The sequence below is a fragment of the Mytilus galloprovincialis genome, chromosome 6, assembly GCF_965363235.1.
Source record: "Mytilus galloprovincialis chromosome 6, xbMytGall1.hap1.1, whole genome shotgun sequence".
NCBI lineage: Eukaryota > Metazoa > Mollusca > Bivalvia > Mytilida > Mytilidae > Mytilus > Mytilus galloprovincialis.
In genome coordinates this window covers 40150134-40166809 of record NC_134843.1, presented here as the reverse complement: position 1 = coordinate 40166809, position 16676 = coordinate 40150134, and the positions used below count along the sequence as shown (strand labels likewise).

General features: G+C 31.4%; 1 protein-coding gene across 1 annotated transcript in view; it reads left to right on the top strand.

The window, feature by feature from the left end:
- The window catches only part of LOC143079558 (atrial natriuretic peptide receptor 1-like), a 171140-nt gene extending 160917 nt beyond the window's left edge, over window positions 1-10223 (top strand). Inside the window, exons 15-22 of the mRNA XM_076254967.1 lie at window positions 317-491; window positions 1165-1311; window positions 2648-2771; window positions 3841-3909; window positions 5246-5420; window positions 7450-7548; window positions 8351-8442; window positions 9389-10223. Coding sequence (XP_076111082.1) covers window positions 317-491; window positions 1165-1311; window positions 2648-2771; window positions 3841-3909; window positions 5246-5420; window positions 7450-7548; window positions 8351-8442; window positions 9389-9460 — 953 coding nt within the window. The 3' untranslated portion in view covers window positions 9461-10223. The remainder of the gene's footprint in view (window positions 1-316; window positions 492-1164; window positions 1312-2647; window positions 2772-3840; window positions 3910-5245; window positions 5421-7449; window positions 7549-8350; window positions 8443-9388) is intronic.
- The last annotated feature ends 6453 nt before the right edge of the window (window positions 10224-16676 follow it).

Genomic DNA, 16676 nt, shown 5'->3' with positions numbered 1-16676 from the left:
TGGTGTTCGTGTTGATAGATCTTTGGTTTTCTGTGTTTTTTCTTCGAACTTGTTTCTGTTTTTACAGAAATCATGAAGCACCTTCTTGGTTCCAATTTCAGTATAACTAGCAATGCTTTATTAGTGGTTGCTTTCAGCGATAGAAATACGAAAATAAAATACAATCATCGATTCATAATTGTCAGGCTACATATAATGACATAAGTAAAGAAACTATGATTATAAAGCTAATGATAATATGCTATGTTATTGTCAATACAAAAGTATGCGTGGTAAAACTGTTTATTTCTAAATTAGTAAATTTTCTTATTTGTAGAAATTCTGACAAAGGTTATGGCTCCACCAAGTATAGAAGGACCTTTCAGACCTCATATTTTACCTGATTCATGCCCAAAGAAACTTTCTCAATTAATTGAAAGATGCTGGGATGAAAATCCTGTAAATAGACCATCATTTAAATCAATTGGAGGTGTTATCAGAAAAATAAGTGTGTAAGTATGCTAGATGCGATAAGGGAGGTAACTTTATTTGGTCTTTAATATTCCTTATTTCATCTACTTATTTGGATATTCAATACGCATGCTCCAACTGAAGATGGGTTACATTGTATATTATCATGCTAGTATTGATATAGAGCAAATTGTCGTTGAAATTGCTGTTTTAAGGCAGGTACTTCGAAACAGTTTATTAACGTTTTTGACAACATGAGAACACAATTTTGACAGACCAGACATCACTAGCAATCTTACCAAGAAAATCATCAATAAAGACTCCTTGTCGAAATCATTTTATTAAATTTCCTTGATTATTTTTCTACAGTTGTACAAAAAAGACATTCTTAACTCATTGTGTGAGATTCTAACATAATTTTTTAAACCTTTTGCTTTTTCTGCATATTTTCAATTTTATTTTTCAATCAATAAGTTCAATGAAAAACTTGATGGCATGAAGTTCTGAACCTTCACTTTCTTTTTCAAACCTAAATATTGACAAAAAATACTTTATACTATGCCTGACTTTTGAATATTGGTCAATGTGTGAACTTTTGGTACTCCAGAAAAAAAGTATAAAATCGGTCTATTGGGAAATTGATAGACATTTTTAGATAATATATTTTCCATATTTTAATCATTATCATTGACATTGATTGTGTTTTCAATACAGAGGAAAAGATAACAATATTCTGGATAATTTAATGAAGAGAATGGAGCTGTACGCAAACAATCTAGAATCATTGGTTAATGAAAGGACACGTGCATATATGGAAGAAAAGAAAAGAGCGGAAGATCTTCTTCACAGACTTCTGCCACCGTAAGAATAAATTTATAAAAAGAGAGATCTCACATTTCTGAGCTTTATCCATCGGGCAGGATCATGGTTTAAGATAACCGAACAAAAATACACTAGGAAACAAATTCGTATTTGAACAGCTGTTAAAAGACTGTCAATAAATTATTATGTCATTTTTCGGTTTATCCACTTCGGTAAGTTCAGTCATTTCAATCTTCTGTCTGCAATCAATTTAATCTATGACCAGACTGTCCAGTAGCTGTTATTAACCTGAAGAAATAAACATCATATGAAAATGATAATGAACATCACTGAATTTAATGAAAGTGAACTGTCTGAACAGTACTGAATTTACCGTAAAGGATAAGTCTGAAAATTGAATAAAAAGCTAAACACGCCTGAAAAAATCATTGTTCAGACTTATTAGATCCTCCTTAGATCATACTGACATCTTTATATTTTAATGCATATACTAGTGACGTTAGCTTTAACATCTCACTGCGTAAATACCTATAGGCTAGTTGCCTGATTTCTTATCTTCGAATCTTATTTCATGAGTGAAATTTGTTTCAATATCACCCTTTTCGATATGTTTTTTTAAAAATTGTTTATAACTGTTAAAACAACTTTTGTTGGACGTCCGTGGAAAATTTATCAACTTTTTGATAAATCAATATGTCATTCAATTAAGCTAGACTAAATAGGTTTCTATTTTTTAATAATTATATCATATATGTCCTCTCTTTAAAAGATATTAAGAATAATAATGTTTTTTTCATAACAACTATCGTCGTTCGATTTTGAGTTTATGTTATGGAATATGTGTTACAAAAGGATGATACAAAACAAAAGTCTGCAAAATGCTAATTTTGAGATCTGACGTTTCTTAATTTTGGAACTTTATTTCAAACATTTATCGGTATGTTATATACAAAGTAATTATAGAATAACTAATCGAAGAATTCAAATAGAGAAAAACATTCAACGAGTGACCGAACATCACATTAATTCACGAATGCGCGTAGCGCACGAGTTAATTATCAGTGTTGTTCGGTCACGAGTTGAATATTTTTCGATATTTTAATTCTTTAATTAGTTATTCATTTTATTACATTTGCAAACCGCTTTTTTTAAAAGAAATTAATGCAAAACATGTCAGGAACTATATCTTTTTTCTACGCATGCACAATTTGTTTTGATCAGCAATTATTGACGTCTTGACAACGCCTATTGTTGTATGACGTCAGAGAGTGAACTAACCACGTTTATTTCACATGTGAAATTATCGGTTTTTATTTAACTGGGAAATCAATGTAATTCATTGCAACCAATGTAATAATATGTATATATTTTCCAGATATGTTGCTGATAAATTGTCGGCTGGTAACAGTGTAGAACCAGAATCGTTTTCTACAGTATCTATCTACTTCAGTGATATTGTAGGATTTACAGTCATTGCATCAATGAGCACTCCTCTTCAGGTATTAACCCTAAGCCTAAACATAACCCTAACCAAACCCTAACCAATTATGAGTAGGTTGTAGATTCATAGCCTTTAATGAACTTGATGGCACAGTTTTCCCATGAATATCTAACGAGATACAAATTTGCCAAAACTAGAAAATTAAGTATACATGAAGCTTTTGAATAGCAATACCTTTTTTAACAGATAATCAGGATATAATTATATATACCCTCCCCACCCGACCCTATTGTAAGTTTCGTGAATGTTATTCAATAGAATATAAGAATATCTTATTAGTTGATTATTTGATAGAGTAAAAGGTATAAATAAAAATAAAAAAGTTAAGAACTGATCCGAAAACGAATATAAGTACATGTAGGTCACAGTATGATTTCCTATTCAGTGTATCGTTATGAACATGCATAAAATATTTGCCACTGGACGTTAAGCAAGCAACCAACAATCAATTAACCTATTCAGTCTGACTCAATAAGATTTTCAAAAGTTTACACACGAATATGTTAAATCTGGCTTTTTTTTCTTTATAAAAGTCTACATTAAAATTCATCTCACATATATGCTAATGTCTCTGTATTGTAGCAATAAATTAACAAAACTTCACGTTATATTTGTTTCTAAAACTAAAATGTTGGCAATAGCGATTTCTTTTACACGTATCATCGATTGAACATTTAACATATGTCATTATTTTATGCCTTGTAGCATATTTCATTCAAACATGGTATCGTCCGGGTTGATTCTGAGTAAGAATGACCTATGGTTTTGAAAAAAAAATAACTCCATATACAATGTAGGTATATTAGTAAATATATGTCAAATATTGCACTATACAGGCATCATAAACAAAACAAAAAATCGATACCCGTTTCAGTTTTACTTTGATGGAATTTCAGATTGTTGAAATAAAAAATAAGTGTAGCTTAATATTTCTTTCGTGACACTTGCCTTTTTAAACTAATATTTTTTTGTGTTTAAAGTAAACACAAGACATAAAAGAAAAGGAATGAAAAAGATGAATACTTTGTTGAGGCCTGCTAATGTTATTGTCTGTCCATTTATTTCAGGTGGTTGACTTGTTGAATGATTTGTATATCTGCTTTGACACTATTCTTGCAAAATACGACGTTTACAAGGTAATATATTTGTAAAATGGGCAGTTGATAATTGATTTTGTAAACATGTTTGGGTTGTTTACAACGGTAAAAAACTTGGCATTTATGCTTAGTTTTATTTAAACTGTAAACTTCTCATGAAAGGAGGTAGGTTTTTTTTCTCTAAAACATTTAATCACTATTTATATGAAATAGCTAGAACGTTTTCGGTTGTTTATATATCTATTATAAAAACATATATATGTAATACACTGCTGGGAAAAGTGAAAAAAAATAAAATTTCGTGAAAATACAGCAGCCTTATTTATTCTTCATAAAACGTTTTTATCTCTGTGGTATATATATTCCTTTTTGTTTCGTAGATTTGTACCATTTGTCAATTGTTATTGTCAATATATTTGTAATCGAAATAGGTATCTTATCTTGTAAATATCGTAATACAATCCTTTTGGAAAAGGCAAATTTGAACTTGGACAAGCATTACTTTTACAAAGAAATATTTTAATGTACCGAAGTTTTTACCTAGTATGTTTTTATATCTTGACTTGAGAATTGAACCAGAATTTGACAACACTTAAAAAATTATATACTTATATCGATAAAAATATAAGTCAGATGTATTAACTCGTGTATACAAACATTAAGAAGTTAAAGAAGGCTTTGTGTCCACCCTTGTATGAGACACTTAATTTTCAGAAGATGACACAGAATCCAGCATCAAACATAAAGAAATATAGACTTTTAATTTGCAGACCATAAAATGATTTTACTGTTCACCGAAAAGTGTAATACCTTTATACAAAGATCTTTGACCGATCGCAAAATATAAGTACTGAGTATGGTCTGGATTTTAAAACAAGAATTCGTTTTTATTATGCCCCACCTACGACAGTAGAGGGGCATTATGTTTTCTGGTCTGTGCGTCCGTTCGTTCGTCCGTCCGTCCGTTCGTTCGTTCGTTCGTCTGTCTGTCCCGCTTCAGGTTAAAGTTTTTGGTCGAGGTAGTTTTTGATGAAGTTGAAGTCCAATCGACTTCAAACTTGGTACACATGTTCCCTATGATATGATCTTTCTAATTTTAATGCCAAATTAGAGATTTTACCCCAATTTCATGGTCCACTGAACATAGAAAATGATAGTGCGAGTGGGGCATTCGTGTACTGAGGACATTCTTGTTCGTTTTAACTTTCAAAATACAATATCCGCAAAGCGAATCATATGATTTATTCTTCCCTAATTATCTTGGTATTACGACTGATTAGGATTAAAAATGTTAAAAAGAAAGACATCAACAATTAAAATATATCTGCGAAATGAAAGACAATATGAATCCTAAGTTTTTCGATTATTTTGCTAGGTTGAAACTATTGGTGATGCATATATGGTTGTATCTGGTTTACCTGTCAGAAACGGTAACAATCACATCAGGGAGATATCAAACATGGCTCTTGATATAAGACACAAAGTTGTGGATTTTAAATTTCGTCATTTGACAGATAGAAAACTTGAAATCCGTATTGGGCTTCATTCAGGTATAAATTATGTATATATGAAAGAAATATTACTTTTGTATCAAGATATTTTTTGATAGTAATTAGACAGTTTACAAATGTAACTACATGTATTCGGCTATCTAAACTATTACCAGCTCACAAAAATGATACACATACAAATGTATATTAAACAAATGATGAGCTTATACACCGAAAAGGACAAATGTATAGCCAAAACCGGACAAGAAATAAAAACAAATTTTAAAATACAATATACATTTACCAACGTACTGACTACTGGGCTGATAATACCCTTAGGGATAAACAGTCAACCATCAGAGGTATCGACCAAGTAGTAGTAAGATGCATGCACACAATTACTAATCGATACTAATCACAAATAAATCAGTTAGTTGAGAAAAATAATGAAATTATAGGAGCAAACCCAATGAGACATATAAGACTTATAAGACGGGGATACTTTTTAATGAATATTCATTTTAACGCCAATATCAACCATTAAAACTACTCAAATTAGGTATACGATTGATTGCTGGTTAATTAATGTCCTACGTCTTATGGCAATTATTTCATGCATAAAGCCCCGGTCACAACAGATCGTACTATTTTTTGTCGTGGAAGATCTATTAAATAGTTGTCGTGGCACTGTCGTGCAAAATGTCAAAAAAATATATCGAGTGGTCACATCAGCTACGACATGTCCACCATGATTACACGATAGGTACACGACAGAAAACAAAAATGGAACTGTACTGTCGTGGGTTTGTCGCAAGTTGGTTGTGCGACAGTCGTACTACAATTGTGAGTTGTTTCGTGCCATTTTTCAGGTTTTTATGTCATGGAATGAGCGTGTTACTGTCGTGTTACTGTCGTGCCACTGTTGTGCCACTGTCGTACGTCTGTCGCACAACAGTCGTAGGTCAATCGCGCGATTGATTCCGAACTACTAGCATATAAAGAAGGCCCGATTTATTGTGTTAGTGATGCGAGGTGCAACTCACAGCAAAAGCTCTTGAAACATACCAGGCTTCATCCGCATGAATCCAACGAGATCACCGATAGATTCCCGCTTCAACTCTTGCATCAGTGTACTTTACTGCCAAAACACCAGTAGCAGCCTAACCCACCAACGTCTGGCGTTTCGCTGGTTCCTATTTTGTACACGGGCTCGAATCAGCGCTAACAGTACCATATTTTACTCTTGTTTGATTCCGGCAAGGCGCCTATTTAGCAGATTCAAGCGTAATCGTTCTGGAGGAATAACATCTTCTTTAAACGGCAGACTGTATGTTTTTTCAAACATTCATTATCGTTGAATTGTATTCTTCTAAATAAAACAAAATTATGTTGCACGACGAACGTACCACTGTCGTACGACAGACAATCAATGTTGTGCGAGCATCGAATGAAATTTTGTATTCGTGAGACAATCGTGCGTCTGATTCACAAGTGTCTTGTGACAGTCGTGTGATTGTCTTTCGACCGTTGTGCGACAATCATACGATGATTTCTTATTAAAATGGTTTATGGTGGTACCCACGACAATTTATGTATCGCATGACAGTCCCATAGCTGTGGTACGACACGCTCACGCAGCCACAAGACAGTGACACAACAAAAAAATCGTAGAGCAAAAAAGGTGCATGTCCAATTTTCGTCCCACGACACACGACAGCGCTACGATGCTCAAAATATCGTGCGACTGTCGTACGACGATAACAGATGACCTGCGATTTGACAAAATTTCATGTCGTGGAGCTGCATAGATGTGTCGTGGGTTCGTTGTGACCAGGGCTTAACTTGAACGATCTTGGGCTTTATGGGTAGACCTCAAATGTGATATAAAAAAACGCAGATAATATTTGGTCAATATACAGAAGCCTTATAGTAACCACATTGTCCTTCTTAAATATTTCTTTTTCGAAAATCTTATATTAATAAAAATTTTAATATCACATTGATTTTAGAATATTACATTTGATATGCGGGGTTTTTGTTATTTGAATAATGTTTTTTTTTATCGTTTTCAATTAAAACATGTTAACAGGACCAGTGGTGGCAGGGGTAGTTGGACTAACTATGCCTAGGTACTGTTTATTTGGAGATTCTGTCAATACAGCATCAAGAATGGAATCTACATCGGAAGGTAATAATGAAGGAGGCTTTTTGGCAAGGTTTTTACTAGTACAATATGACCAAATGAAGGTATAGCGATCCAATTAAAACAATAAACAAAAGAAAAAACAACCGTCAAAATAATAGATACCTACGAAGTTGACTGCTAAAGACTGGCAATACAAATCAGTATTAAAAATGCACTTAAAGAATTACTGTATGACGATAAAATACACATTATATATTCTTATATCATACATATAAAAAGCACAAGTAAAAAATATGAACAATCACATCGCGCATACTGCATCAAAAAAAATCCCTTTAGTTTTTTTAGAGCAAGCTTAACGAATTTAGCCTGCTGATTGTATGATTGTGTAGCCATACCGTCTTTTACTCTTATTTCATTGTTTATTTTTATAATGACTAAAACTAAATGTACATGATTTCAATAATCTTTTTTAAATATGCAAAATGATGTTTGTTTTAACCAATATAACACACAAACGGTATATTTAAACAAATCATTGTTGGCTTTGTTATTAGAAATATTTCTGAACGTCTACAATTAAACATCTCACAAGGGGTAAGCACACGTTATTACTGTTTTTTTTTTTTGTTTTAAATCTCTGTTTACATAATTATGTGTATTCAATTTCCGTACTGTTCGGGCATGTCTAAACGTTGTCTGTATAAAATTAAGTAGATAAAAGAAAGGGGAAAAGAATGACTTCTTTTCTAAAAGATGCAAGACTAAATTTTACTTAGACCAATACATCTAGGCACGCACCAAATATAAACTGTTTTGAAAATTAGACTTCTGTGTATTTCAGCCATGAAGATACAAATGTCGCAGACAGCGAAAGATATATTGGATATTCATAATTCATATGTAACCGAAACAAGAGGTGTTATACAAGTAAAGGTAACTATGTAACGGTACAATCTGTCAACATTTACTGTAAAAAGTAAAATAAATAAATACTGAACTCCGAAGAAAATTCAAAACGGAAAGTCGCTAATCAAATGTCAAAAAATCAAATTATAAAACACATCAAACGAATGGACAACAACTGTCATATTCCTGACTTGATACAGGAATTTTTAAATGTAGAAATATATAGGGTTACAACAACAACTAGAACCCCACCAAAACTTGGGTTTATTTCAGGTTCTCCGGAAGGGTAAACAAATAAAAAAGAAAGGTTTGTAAGTTCGTATTTTTGAATATTCAATAACAAAGTTGTTTGACTCAGACAACATTATATTCGATATTCAACTGGAAATTTTTGCTAGAAAAACATCAACATTTGAAGAAAAACAACCGTTAAAAAACTGGTTTATGTAGCTCTGACTTGTGTTTTTTTCAACTTCTTCCTCTTGTGCCAATTTACAGAATTGCTTTAATTGAAACACCGAAGAAAAATCATCGATTGAAATAAGACATATATCATAAATTATATTTATTATAGACGTTCATTTTTTGACGTGTCTTAATTGGACAACATTTTATCCTATCAAACAATTCCGACTGTTAACAAGTTTGAATAAGGGCAACAGTAGTATACTGCTGTTCAAAAGTCACAAATCGATTTATAGAAAACAAATTCAGGTAAAAAACTAAAACCGAGGGAAACACATCAACTATAAGAGAAAACAACGAAATAACGGAAACACATCAACTATAAGAGAAAACAACAGAATACAGAAGTGCTTAGCACTTTAGTTGACTATGGCTAATATAGGAATGAAAGTATAATAGGAATCCACATGCGAAATACCAGATGTAAATATGTTATAGTTTAAATGATGAACAATAATCAGGTAGGCACTAGTTCAAATGTTAACATTTTAGTTTTTGTTTCTTTCAGGGGAAAGGTGATATGGTCACTCACTGGCTAATTGACAAAAAGAAAGAGCGAAGAGATACTGTCATACAGTAATTTTAACAGAAGTTATACAATGTCTGAAAACTAACCACATTATGTTGTCAAAAATGTAGGGTCCTTGTAAATTCATAATGTAGGGTATTTCTTTATGTCCATAAAATCAAATCATATCCTAATGTATGTAAAATGTATAACAAAATGGTGCTTTAATATATATTTTCTTATACTTGAAAATGGAAAATTATCTATCATGTGTCAACAACATTTTCATAGATTGTTGTTTTTTAAAACTTGCTGTGCTAATTGTCCTGAAGTGCATTTATGATTATTGAAATAGTGTATATAAATTAGTGCTGCGCTTCAGAAGCAGATATATTCTCTGTGTAGATCTTCGCAATTATATTCATGTTTATGGCAAGCTATAATGGATATAAAAAGACTAATGGCATCTTTTGCAAGATCTTTTTAATCATTCTTTAACAAAAAGGGCATGCGACTTGTCTTTGTGACGTTTCGGTTAATATATATTTAATTACATTAATGGTACCAATTATACAACACCAGATGCGTGAATTTTGCTAAATATTTTCGTAATTGTGGGTCCACAACGCTCTTCAATTTCGTACTTTATTTGACCTTTTTGAACTTTTTTGGTTCGAGCGTCACTGATGAGTCTTTTGTTGATGAAACTCGCGTCACTGATGAGTTTTTTTGAAGAAGAAATCCGCGTCTGCATTACATGTTTTTAAAGGCTGGTATCTATGATGAGTTTTCGATTCTAAAATATTTAAAAATAAAAAAAGAAACATATGCATGTATATATATATATATATATATATATATATATATATATATATATATATATATATATATATATATATATATATATATATATATATATATATATATATATAAGTACGTCTGAGTCAGTGACAACCCTACAACAGATGTATCCATCGGATCGCCATCAATGATGGTGATACATGGCTGTGTACATAATGTATATCACAGTAGCATGGGTTCGAATCCCGGCGAGGGAAGAACCAAAAATTTGCGAAAGCAAATTTACAGATCTAACATTGTTGGGTTATATATATATATATATATATATATATATACAATGCATAGCTGATCAAACTTAACAGAATCAAAGTTATAACAATAATCGGTCACGAAATGAGACTTCTGTGAACAAGTTAGACATATTCCTTTATTTAAAATGACTTTAAAATACCTATCACATTTAAGCTTTCAATAACACAATATGCAATATACATGCCAATGTAAAATGCTTTGTTCCCAGCATATAGATGGTGGGACATATTTTATATAGTGTTACCGATTAGAAAATATAAGAAATTATTTTTACGGATGTATTTTTCGTACAATCATTTAAAAAATTTAAAATTATGTATAACTTATTGTTATCGTTTTATCAAGTTACCATACATAATTACGTGTATTACAATATATTATAAGCAATTATTTTCCATTTTAATTTTATTAAATGTCAACTAATATACAACTTCGTGCCTTTTTACAATTTTTTCAAAGCAGTTTATTAGTTGCACTTGACTTTTTTGTCAGCTGCATAAACATGTTCGAAATCATAATTGATTTTTCCTTTCTTGTTTCAAGTTAATTTCAAACATGTTTTATTCATAAGGATACAAATAGATTGATAAAAAAAGGCACAGTCTATATAATCTCTCTCTACACTACAAGGTTCAAGGTAGAAATCACATGTTCAGACATGCAAATTTATAAGAAAAGTTACAGCTGATGAATGCATGATGTTTTAAGCGCACAAGCAATTATTGAAAAATTAGTATAAAATTTAACGAATATAGATTTTATAGGTAATTCATCATTAGTTATTGAATCTCTGGTGAGTTTAAAACTAATAATGATCAAATCATCGCACAATGATTTGTTTCCGAGATGTAACCAATCAATATTCGGTCAACATCTTCATCAACTATTAAATAATAGATGGAAAAAATGAGACACTACTTGCATCATCGTACTATACTTCTGACAATCAAAACTATAATGATGGTCGTCTTTTACGGATACCAGTAGTTAATACAAATAATACCATTCGATAAAATTGGTAAAATTTGCTTTTAGGTTGCCAAGTGCATTATTTCTAAGTTTTCAATGACCGATGCTACCTTTCCTTATCTCATAGATACAATATTAACATAATTTATAAAACCTTTAGAATTTGTCCTTTTCAAGTATGCATATACTTGGGTATCCTTTATATTTATGGGGAATTTATTCAAAATCGTGATAGTGGGAAGGGTGAAGCTATTATAAAAAGAGGTAGTTTTAGTCTATAAGGTGTCAGATACTGTTATTTTCATTTCTCAAATTAAAAGGGTTGGAAAATATATCGCTGGACTAACTTGTTTATGTATACTGGTGTAATCCCGTTTAGTGTTTTATAAACAGTATAAGCATTTGCTGGTTTCCTCTATTTTCAAGTATTTCTCATCATGGTTCAATGTAAAATTTATATCTCTACGAAGTGTGCTTAAAACAAGTAAACATCCAGCTTTGTTATGTTCGAAGAGTTCAGGTTATTAGATTTAAGAGTGATATGCAAAATTCTGATATAATATATTAAAATGATATATTAAAATGATAGATTAATGGCTCATCCAAATTATCATCATGTTATATGATAATTAATCCACGAATAATTGGGTGCTGTATTTCAATGGATTAATTTAAGTTTATTATGTAAACAAACTTTTTTTCGAGTAGGGAAATTACGCCTTAAGTCAGTCAAAAGGGCTTTTCGCGAAAAAAAAAGGTTTCTGTGATAATAAGATAGTTTACAATAAACATGAGTAAAGGAAAATTTAAGAACTTTACAATCAAAGAAAAACATCTAAACAAAATTTAGTTTATCTATTTTGTGTTTAAATGCATTTCATTGTTTCTGTCCGTATCTTCTTTTTTCATTTCAACATGACTGTTATAATACATAATTACTTTTTTTCTTGAATGTAAATATGAAGTTCTACCCAGGAATAGATTACCTAAGTTGTATTTGTGGCAAAACATTTCGTAATTTAGGATATTCAATGCTCTTCGTTCTTTATTTAGCGTATTAACTTTTTCATTCGAGCGTTACTGAGTCCACTTTTTAGTATTACATTGAATTAGATACATAGATAGTTTTAAAATTACAGGTGCTAAGGATCTAGATAAAGCTTTAATAAATGTTGGAATTTAGATTTGCTTTATCGTTAATAAAAAAAGTTTAGATATAAGGTTTTGTTTTTTTGGCAGACCGAGTTCCATTGAATTTTACTTGTATTGTTGTTTTAACTCTTACATGGGATAATTTCACACAATTTTTTTTATAATTTTCTTTTTTAACAGATAAAGTTATTTAAAGATTAAAATATGACATAAGAGTGACACTTCGCAGAAACTATTATTGTTAATAAAGCAAGTGAGAACGAAATCATAATGTTATTTTGTCTTGCAGTGGTTTCAAAAGTCGGTTGAGGTTACAAACTCTAGTTGAACATACCATAAAATGAGTAGCTGAATGGAACGTAAGGATTGTAGGAAGATTTTTTAATGAGCTTTTATTTGCCTAGAAATAGCATTTTAAATGAAGTTATTGGTTGATGAGTTGTTAGTATTTAATAAATATCTTCTTTTATTCACTTAATATGTATTACTTATGAACTTAGAAAATCATTTTATTTTGGATTTGGTTTTCAAGAAATCATTGGATTCGATCGCACTATTCTCTTGCATGACCATATTTTAATTATACAAGTAATTGAAACAAGAAAATCCAAGTGCAATTAAATATGTTTACGTCAAAATGTATTTGTACTATTGTTACAACTGCCTGTATTTGTTATTCTTGTGAAAATAAAGATTTTATCGAAAGCTTGCACTGCTGTTTACAACATTTTTTCCTTTTGAATAGTTAAATAGAAAAAATCAAGAGAGGTGGAAGATACCAAAGGAATATTCAAACTTACCATTTGTTTCAACTCGGCCGATTCCGTACACTCATCTAAAGGATAGAAGGAGATAAGCGGATTCTACCGAGGATTCCCGAATGCAAACTTACAAGTCGATCACAAACTAACACTGCAATTGGAAAAAAAAACGAAAAACGTCCAAAAAACTTCAAAATACCCCCTACTAAATTTTAAATCGAAAACAACTATGGTACGTTGTACATCGTATTTCAAAATACAATTTATTTTTGCAAACATTAGAGAGCATAAAAGCAAGGTAAGAATAGCTTATTTCCTATATTTCATGTGAAGGATAACATCGTACAATCTTTTTCATGCTTTCTTTTTAATATTGAAGTATGTTTTGTTAGTTTGAAATAGAAATTAACACTTTAAAATATTTTTCTTTCGATTAATACATGAAATAGGTGGCCTCGTTCATGTTTAAGTAATTTGCCTTGATCAAATACGGAAACACATATGAACTATAACAAACACATATTTTGGGTTGTATTTCCTCTTTGTATAAAAACATGACTGTGGGAGACTATCTCTGTATATTTTAATGATAACGAAAGGACAAAAAGACTTACTTAGTTTGATAAAGAAAGGACGAATGGACTTACTTATTTCCATGATAAGGACGTTGTAAGCTCCAAAATCAGCAAGACGAGCCTTCGAAAGAAAAAAGGCAATGACCTATAATTTCTAACCTTTTATACATTGTGACTTGAATGGAAAGTGGTCTCATTGGCACTCATACCACATCTTCTTATTTATAATGAAGTCTCTTATTCTGACATAATGGTGTATATAAGGTGTCCAGTGTAAGATCAGTTTGAAATAGGAGATGTGGTACAGTATGGTTGCCAATAGAGTAACTATCTATAAGAGACAAAGGGACATCAAATAAGCAAGTACATATTTCTGTATTGCCATAAACATTATAACAGTAAATAATGACCAATACCGTATAGTAAACTTAAAAGTCACCGGTGTGCAGAATTTGAACGGCTTAAAAGATAAACTATATGATTAATGCTGTAGTCAAATTCATTAAACGAAAGAAAAAAATTATGACAGACACCAATAAAGGACAACCACTGCATTGAAGCTTCGAATTTGTGGCATATAGGATGTGGCAGGGTTAATATGTTTGCGACAGCTCAACCCTCCCCTACCTGAGACAGTGGTGTATCAGCACAACATAAAAACAAACTGTTGAAATCAGTTTTAAAGGTTTGTCGCATCAGACCTGCTCGAATCACAAAATCATATAACATTAATACAAAGGACACAAGCATCGATGTAAGTGTACTCGCAGTTTTTGAACGCCAGTCTAAAAACAAATACAACTTTTAGTAAAATCATGTTTTCCAAGACTAGAACATGGCATCAATTTCATTTGCAGCCATACTTTTGAAAAAAGGATTTTTAATACTGTAAAAACTATATGGCAACATTAAAACGATACATCTGATGCACTGCATCAACTGACTGATAAACTGTACAGCCTACTATACCATGTATACAATTTCTTTTCTTGTTGTTAACATTAATTAGTAATACCTGAAGTCAAATCATTTTGATTTGTGTAGAAAACTTGGAACCACTGACGTTTGCATTTTTTGATATTTCTATCACTGTTTGCAATGAAGGGAAATTTAGTCAGTGACCAAGGACAGATGCGAGTAGCCATATTTAAACAGTACATGGAAGTAAAATATGAACCAACATAGACGTGTTTTCATTATGAGAATTTGATAATTTTAGCACAGAGCAGAAGTGATTCATACAGAAATTCAAGAACGATATGGCTATCAGTAGCGATGACAATAGAACTAAATACTTTATCATTTTCTCCCCTTTAATGTTGAACACAGCACACTGAGAAAAAAGGTAAGAACGACTGTTTTGTTACAGAAAAGTTAAACATTTAAGTATGCAAAGAACAATAAAATGACTTTATCCTTCTCTGTAATATATTTTCGTTCTCTCATATGTTTAAGTCACTAACATGACTTCATACAGATCAGGGAAATAATCAACAATATATGTTTATTGACTTTATCCATTTTAGAATATTTGCAGGAACAAACCAGAATAATACGTTTTTAAATGTTCTCAAATGTTTTGCAGTTGTTTTCCATCCGTTTGAACTGTCCGAGCTTTTAATTTTGCCATTCGCTGAGGGACTCTCCGTTTCGAATTTTCCTTGGAGTGTTTTGTTATATTTCTTTTTTGATACACTATTAAGAATTCAAATTTTCAGAGTTTTTTTACAATAAGTGTTATTTCAGCGTTGCTTGCATATGAACTAACAGTTCACATCACGATTTCTTAGATGCAGGGTTGCTGCTAACAAGAAAGCTACCTTAAACCAAGAGTTCCAGGTGGCGAAGTATAAATCATGCCTACGAAAATTTGACGAACACCAGCACGAGTTGATTGACCGTCATAGAATATCTGTTTCAAATATTTGTACTTGCACGAGTAATACAACAGATGTCACATGTCGAGCAGGATCTGCTTAGCATTGTAGGGCACCTGAGGTAACCCCGGCTTTTTATGAGTTTGTTTTGATCAGTGTGTAGTTTTTATGTTGCATTTATTGAAAATTGAAAACAACACGCAAACATTCTATGCGTCCGAAGAGCTTTTTCTGTAGTTACATACATCGGGAACTCTCAAAGCCGTTTATTTGAAAGCCAAGAATGAATAATAACCTAAACAGTTGAGGGATTTTATAACAATAAGGGTCCTAAAAAATAGCCAAATTCATCTACGGTCAACTTTGCCTGAGGAAGTTAAAACCTTGGTTTCTTATAATTTCAAAATTGAACTGTTTCTATTTTCGTTTTTTGCCATGTGTTTGTCAGTTTGATTTCTACTCATGAGTTTGAATATCCCATTGGTATCTGTCGTCCGTCTTGTATGGAAGATATATGGAACATTTATATCTCATTAAATTGTGTCCTTTTTTGTTCACTTTCAAAAAGCATTACGTCTCTGATGTCATATGCAAAACTTTGAAATTAAATCAAGTCTATTTGAAGACTCGTCTTTATAACTACAAAAATTAAGAACATCATGCTTTTGAAAATAAAAAAAAATTGCAAATCTTATACCATAAAACAAGTACTTATTTTTGCTTTCAATTCGAAAAATTTAAATGTTCCAATAAGCTATTGTTGCATCGTACCATTGCATGAACAACATCTTGCATCGGGCCTTTTATTAAACAACCTTTCCAACGAAAAGTCTAAAGTTTT